A 7,807-nucleotide genomic window follows, 5' to 3' on the forward strand; every position below is an offset into this window, starting at 1 on the left:
AGAAGGCCCCAGGTTCCATCTCCAGTTAAAAGGACCAGCCAGTAGGTGATGTGAAAGACCCTTGGTGTCTCAGTGGCAGAGCCTCCGCTTGGCATGCAGAAGGCCCCAGGTTCCATCTCCAGTTAAAAGGACCAGCCAGTAGGTGATGTGAAAGACCTTTGTTGTCTCAGTGGCAGAGCATCTGCTTGGCATGCAGAAGGTCTCAGGTTCCATCTCCAGTTAAAAGGACCAGCCAGGTGATGTGAAAGACATTTGGTGTCTCAGTGGCAAAGCCTCCGCTTGGCATGCAGAAGGTCCCAGGTTCAATCCCTGGCATCTCCAGTTAAAAGGACCAGCCAGGTGATGTGAAAGACATTTGGTGTCTCAGTGGCAAAGCCTCCACTTGGCATGCAGAAGGTCCCAGGTTCAATCCCTGGCATCTCCAGTTAAAAGGACCAGGCAGTAGGTGATGGGAAAGACCTCGGCCTGAGACCCTGGAGAGCCGTGGAGGGGGGGCCTGTGTCTCAGTGGCAGAGCATCTGCTTGGCATTCAGAAGGCATCAGGTTCCATCTCCAGTTAAAAGGACCAGCCAGTAGGTGATGTGAAAGACCTTTGGTGTCTCAGTGGCAGAGCCTCTGCTTGGCATGCAAAAGGTCCCAGGTTCCATCTCCAGTTAGAAGGACCAGCCAGTAGGTGATGTGAAAGACCTTCGGTGTCTCAGTGGCAGAGCCTCTGCTTGGCATGCAGAAGGTCTCAGGAACCATCTCCAGTTAAAAGGACCAGCCAGTAGGGGATGTGAAAGACCTCAGTGGCTCAGTGGCAGAGCATCTGCTTGGCATGCAGAAGGTCCCAGGTTCAATCCCTGGCATCTCCAGTGAAAAGGACCAGGCAGTAGGTGATGTGAAAGACCTTTGGTGTCTCAGTGGCAGAGCCTCTGGTTGGCATGCAGAAGGTCCCAGGTTCCATCCCCAGCATCTCCAGTTTAAAAGGACCACGCAGCATGTGATCTGAAAGACCTCTCTCTGCCTGAGACCCGGGAGAGCAGCCGCCAGTCTGATAGAAAAGACAGTCCCTGATGGACCAAGGGGCTGATTCAGTAGAAGGCCCCTTCATGTGTCCACAATAAGCATTGCAGATTGATGAAATGTTCACCCTTTTCCATACACCCTTTTAGAGGAGGGGCTGTGGCAGAGGATCTGCTTGGCATGCAGAAGGTCCCAGGTTCAGTCCCCGGCGTCTCCAGTTAAAAGGACCAGGCAGTAGGTGATGTGAAAGACCTCAGTGGCTCAGTGGTAGAGCATCTGCTTGGCATGCAGAAGGTCCCAGGTTCAATCCCCAGCATCTCCAGTTGAAAGGACCAGGCAGTAGGGGATGTGAAAGAACTCAGTGGCTTAGTGGTAGAGCCACTGCTTGGCATGCAGGAGGTCCCAGGTTCAGTCCCCGCCATCTCCAGTTAAAAGAACCAGGCAGGAGGTGACGGGAAAGGTCTCTTTTATCTGAGACCCTGGAGAGCTCCTGCCAGTCTGAATAGATAATACTGATCTTGATGGACAGAGGATTGGATTCAGTCAAAGAAGAGAAGAAGAGAAGAGGAGGAGGAGGAGGAGGAGGAGGAGGAGGAGGAAGAAGAAGAAGAAGAAGAAGAACAAGAAGAAGAAGAAGAAGAAGAAGAAGAAGAAGAAGAAGAAGAAGAAGAAGAAGAAGAGATTAGATTGACACCCCGCCCTTCACTCAGAGTCTCAGAGCGGCTCACAAACTCCTCTCCCTTCCCCTCCCCGCAACAGATGCCCTGTGAGGCAGGTGGGGCTGAGAGAGCTCTTTTCAGAACTGTCCTTGAGAGAACAGCTCTGACCAGAACTATGGCTTGCCCAAGGTCCTGCAGCCAGGTGCAAATGGAGGAGGAGTGGGGAATCAAGCCTGGTTCTCCCAGATTAGAGTCCGCGCACTTCACCACTACACCAAACCGCTGTTTTTCAAGGACTGCTCTTATCAGAACTACGGCTTGCCCAAGGTCATCCAGCAGCTGCAAGTGGAGGAGTGGGGAATCAAACCCGGCTCTCCCAGATTGGAGTCCGCGCACTTAACCACGACACCAAAGGCAACTTCATTTAGGAAGGAGCCATAACTTATAGGCAGAGCTTCTTCCTGGCATGCAGAGGGTCCCAGGTTCACTCCCTGGCATCTCCCGGGAAAAGGACCAGGCAGGAGTAGACATGAAAGAGCCTGGAGAGCCACTGCCAGTCTAAGTAGAGAATCCAGACCTTGAGGGACCAATTCAGTATAAGGCAGCTTCATGTGCTCATTTCTTCAAAAAGGGAGGGGTTTCCCTGAAAGCTGCCTTGTAGCAAATCTGACATACTGAATAAGTATTGGGGTGATTTCCCACAAGCGCTGCTCCGCGCCCACTCCTCCCTTTTCCCCCGATGGTACATGTCAATTGCACACAAGCTGCTGCGCGCCCACATTTTGCCCCGCAGCTTCATGCGATTTCCCCCGCGTCTACTCAGTCCTAAAAAAAACAGGATTGAGTAGACGCTGGGGAAAATCGCGGGGCAAAATGCGGTGGCGCAGCAGCTTGTGTGCAATTGACACACACCATCGGGCCAAAGAGGAGAGTGAGTGCGGAGCAGCGCTTGTGGGAAATCACCCTTGGTGAAAACGGTATTTGAGAAAATTCTGGGCTCCGAACTTTATACTGCAGGGAAGGGAATGAGTGTGTCTCTCTTCCACACACCCCGCCCCACGGACCCAATATCAGTGGCAAAGTGGCATGCCACAAGAGTCTCTAGATGGAACACTCTGTCTGGGGCAAGGGATGCTCTGTCTTCTTGGTGCTTGGGGGGCAACAGTGGGAGGGCCTCTGGAGTTCTGGCCCCACTGGTGGACCTCCTGATGGCCCCTGGATTTTGGCCACTGTGTGACACAGAGTGTTGGACTGGATGGGCCATTGGCATGATCCAACATGGCTTCTCTCTTATGTTCTTATGTCTAGGGCAGTGATGCTCTGTCTTCTTGGTGCTTGGGGGGCAACAGTGGGAGGGCCTCTGGAGTTCTGGCCCCACTGGTGGACCTCCTGATGGCCCCTGGATTTTGGCCACTGTGTGACACAGAGTGTTGGACTGGATGGGCCATTGGCATGATCCAACATGGCTTCTCTCTTATGTTCTTATGTCTAGGGCAGTGATGCTCTGTCTTCTTGGTGCTTGGGGGGCAACAGTGGGAGGGCCTCTGGAGTTCTGGCCCCACTGGTGGACCTCCTGATGGCCCCTGGATTTTGGCCACTGTGTGACACAGAGTGTTGGACTGGATGGGCCATTGGCATGATCCAACATGGCTTCTCTCTTATGTTCTTATGTCTAGGGCAGTGATGCTCTGTCTTCTTGGTGCTTGGGGGGCAACAGTGGGAGGGCCTCTGGAGTTCTGGCCCCACTGGTGGACCTCCTGATGGCCCCTGGATTTTGGCCACTGTGTGACACAGAGTGTTGGACTGGATGGGCCATTGGCATGATCCAACATGGCTTCTCTCTTATGTTCTTATGTCTAGGGCAGTGATGCTCTGTCTTCTTGGTGCTTGGGGGGCAACAGTGGGAGGGCCTCTGGAGTTCTGGCCCCACTGGTGGACCTCCTGATGGCCCCTGGATTTTGGCCACTGTGTGACACAGAGTGTTGGACTGGATGGGCCATTGGCATGATCCAACATGGCTTCTCTCTTATGTTCTTATGTCTAGGGCAGTGATGCTCTGTCTTCTTGGTGCTTGGGGGGCAACAGTGGGAGGGCCTCTGGAGTTCTGGCCCCACTGGTGGACCTCCTGATGGCCCCTGGATTTTGGCCACTGTGTGACACAGAGTGTTGGACTGGATGGGCCATTGGCATGATCCAACATGGCTTCTCTCTTATGTTCTTATGTCTAGGGCAGTGATGCTCTGTCTTCTTGGTGCTTGGGGGGCAACAGTGGGAGGGCCTCTGGAGTTCTGGCCCCACTGGTGGACCTCCTGATGGCCCCTGGATTTTGGCCACTGTGTGACACAGAGTGTTGGACTGGATGGGCCATTGGCATGATCCAACATGGCTTCTCTCTTATGTTCTTATGTCTAGGGCAGTGATGCTCTGTCTTCTTGGTGCTTGGGGGGGCCACAGTGGGAGGGCTTCTGGAGTTCTGGCCTTGCTAGTGGACCTCCTGATGACACCTGGGTTTCGGTTACTGTGGATGGGCCACTGGCCTGATCTGACATGGCCTCTCTTATGTTCTTGTTATATACTGGGACTGAACCATTCGAGGTATGTCACACCAGAGACTGGCTGAGCTTGGAGCACAAGAACAATAGCTTATCAGGTTATTTGATGGCATAGTGTATCTTCCAGAGAGGAGTGAATTTGTTCTGATTAAGCAGAGAAGAGAGAGAGAGAGAGAAAGAGAGAGAGGAGAGATTGGATTTATACCCCACCCTTCACTACCCAAAGGTGTCTCAGAGCGGTTTACAAACTCCTTTTCCTTCTTCCACTCCCCACAACGGACACCCTGTGAGGTAGGTGGGGCTGAGAGAGCTCTGACAAATTGCTCTTTTTCAAGAACAGCCCTTATCAGAACTTCGGCTTGCCCAAGGTCATCCAGCCAGGTGCAAGCGGAGGAGTGGGGAATCAAACCCGGTAGTCCCAGATTAGAGTTCGTGCACTTAACAACTACACCAAACTGGCTCTCTTAGGTTCTCTCTTAGGTTCTTATAGGAACTCTCGGTCTAGGGCGAGTGATGCTCTGTGTTTTTGGTGCTTGGGGGGCAACAGTGGGAGGGCTTCTAGTGTCCCGGCCCCACTGCTGGACCTCCTGAAGGCACTTGGTATTTTTGGCCACAGTGTGACAGAGTGTTGGACTGGATGGGCCATTGGCCTGATCCAACATGGGCTTCTCTTAGAAGAAGAGGAGGAGGAGGATGAGATTGGATTTACACCCCTTTTCAAGAACTCTTTTTCAAGAACAGCTCTTATCAGAACTACGGCTTGCCCAAGGTCATCCAGCCAGGTGCAAGCGGAGGAGTGGGGAATCAAACCCGGTTCTCCCAGATTAGAGTCCGCGCACTTAACCACTACACCAAACTGGCTCTCAGAGACTTGTTGATATTGAAATGCAGGGACTTAGAAGCCTTGCCTCTGGTAGGTGCTCACCTCTGAGGTGGGGGGTGCCCTCAAACAGTTCTGCCTGAGTATTTTGCTTCTCTGACAAAATGTTCTCCCCTCTGCTGTATTGTACGGGACGTTCAAGAGAATCCCATACTCATCTAGGTGGCTTGGGAGAGATTGAAAGTATCGAACACATTCTCCTGTATTGTTCTTTTTACTGTGATATCCGTGCTGTTTTTCTAGAACCTCTTTATCAGAGTCAAGTAGGGCAATCTGATGACTATAAGATCGTTTCACTATTATCTTCCCATAATCCCGAGATCACAGAATCTGTAGCAATCAAGCCGTAGTGTTATGTAAATAGCCTATCACTGGGAGTGGGCAGGAGCGGATTAACCATTCGAATCATAGAATGTTACGAGTTGGAAGGGATCTTGCAGGTCATCTAGTCGAACCCCCTGCACTCTGCAGGAGCAGAGCCGAAAGAGAGCCCTACAACATACCCGAGAGATGGTCGTCCAGCCTCCGCTTGGAAACGTCCAGCGAAGGAGCCTCCACCACCTCTCCCGAGGCAGACTGTTCCACTGCTCAGCCACCACTCTTACAGTTAGGAAGTTTCTCCTGATATTTAGCCGGTAGCGACTCCCTTGTCATTTCCACCCATTAGAACTAGTCTTGCAATCCGGAGCAAGAGAGAATAGATCTGCTCCATCTTCTACATGACAGCCCTTCAGATATTTGAAGACTGCAATCATGTCCCCTCTAAGCCTTCTCCTTCCCAGGCTAAACAGACCCAACTCTTTCAGCCTTTCCTCCTAAGACTTGGATTCCAACCCTCTCACCATCCTGGTCGCCCTCTTCTGGACACGCTCGAGCTTGTCAACATCCTTCCTAAACTGTGGTGCCCAAAACTGGACACAGGACTCCAGGTGAGGCCTGACCAGAGCAGAATAGAGCGGAATGACCACCTCCCGTGATCTGGACACAAGGCTTCTGTTGATGCATCCTAAGATTGCATTAGCTTTCTTCGCAGCCACATCACACTGCAGGCTCGTGTTTAGCTTGTGATCAACCAGAACACCCAGGTCCCTTTCACAGGTGCTGCTGTCAAGCCGAGTCTCTCCTTTGATTTTTTGTACCTAAGTGTAGGACTTTGCACTTCTCTCTATTGAAATTAAGCAGACTGAGCACGTGCTTAGGGCACCAGGGCCAAAGGGGGCACCACAAAGTTGGGAAAAGGGTGAAACTTTGATACATTTAACTTGTGAAATATTAAAATAGATGTTGCATTGCATTTTTGTAGAACTTTATGTATCCCAAGCTTGGCTTAGTTTGTACAGTATATTGTGTTATCATATGAATACATTTTTGGTATTGCCGCAACCTGCATTGCATCTCTGGTCAGACAGGTCAACAGCTAAAATGGACTGGGGGTCAGTGTGGAAAGGAGGGGGGCACCAAGATTGGTCAGTGCTTCGGGCACCAGTGAGCCTTCATCCGCCCCTGGGAGTGGGGTGTGTTTGGGTGTGGCAACTGCAGGCTATTTAAGAGAGCCGCAGCTCTGGGGTCTCATCTTGCTCTTGCTGAAATCACAAATAAAGTTGAGCAGCTCACTGGACTGGAGCCCGCTCATCCGTGGAACCCCACTATTTAACAGTTCTTATCAGGGGTCATTTCGTAGAAAAAGAGATGCTGGAGCTCATTAGCATTACTCATTAGCATAACTTATTTGCATATGCCACACCCCCTGACATCACCAGAAGTGTGTCAGAAGGCAACACCCACCGCTCAGGCTCCACTGGACTGTTTTTAATCGCTAGCTATTGGGGGGGGGGACATGCAGATCTGTCCTCACAGAGGAGGGAGAGCTTGTACCTGAATAAAACTTGGTCTTAAAGGTGCCACTGGACTTTTTTGGGGTTCTGCAACTTACCTGGCTGCTTCTTGCTCTGACTGCTGGGAGCCGGCAGTGGGGCTTGTTGATGTACCCGCCCCCTGGGCTCTTTACTGCCGGAGCTCCGCTCTTGTGCGCTCCCGCAGGAAATGACCTCTCGCCTCCTTCTAGAAAGAAGACCCACGCAAGGCGATTGCGGAACCGAGCAAGAGCAACCTGCTAGAGGAGCAGAAAGGGAGACCTCAGGATCTGACTCTGTGGGAGTTCATCAAAAGTAAGCCTCGGCCCGTCGCCCGCGGGAAAGCCCCGCACGGCCCACCTGGCAGCATTTAACCAGCTATCCAGGAGGAGCCGACTGCTAATACACACTGGGAATGATAAAAAGCCAGAGATGGGCCCATAACTTTTCCCATTAACGGCCCGAGAAATTCCCGGGGTGCCATAAAACCACAGCTTTAAACCTCTCGTCAGGGATGCAGCGTACTAAAGCTTGATGGATCGATGAATTGTCAGTCAGGATAAAGCAGGCCGTTTCCTCTCTCGTCCTATAACAGTCCCGCCTCCTCCTCCGAATTAATTGAAGTGCTCCATTCCGAACTTGAGGTCGGCAGGGGTCATTTCGTGGAAAAAGAGGTGCAGGGGCTCATTAGCATAATTTATTTGCATATGCCACACCCCCTGACATCACCGGAAGTGTGTCAGAAGGCAACACCCACCGCTCAGGCTCCACTGGACTGTTTTGGATTGCCAGCTATTGGGGGGGGGGGACATGCAGATCTGTCCTCAAAGAGGAGGGAGAGCTTGTACCTGAATAAAA

The 7,807-nt window shown here is 51.9% G+C and overlaps 1 protein-coding gene across 1 annotated transcript in view; it reads left to right on the plus strand.

Annotated features, from left to right (window-relative positions):
- LOC107114303 (solute carrier organic anion transporter family member 2B1-like) overlaps positions 1-7,807 on the plus strand; it is a gene marked incomplete at both ends in the record, with an annotated part of 37,066 nt that overhangs the window by 19,422 nt on the left and 9,837 nt on the right. The window contains one exon of the mRNA XM_015415750.1: positions 7,162-7,264. Coding sequence (XP_015271236.1) covers positions 7,162-7,264 — 103 coding nt within the window. The remainder of the gene's footprint in view (positions 1-7,161; positions 7,265-7,807) is intronic.

Source organism: Gekko japonicus, unplaced genomic scaffold (assembly GCF_001447785.1).
Source record: "Gekko japonicus isolate JY-2015 unplaced genomic scaffold, Gekko_japonicus_V1.1 scaffold5614, whole genome shotgun sequence".
In the NCBI taxonomy this organism is placed as follows: Eukaryota; Metazoa; Chordata; class Lepidosauria; order Squamata; family Gekkonidae; genus Gekko; species Gekko japonicus.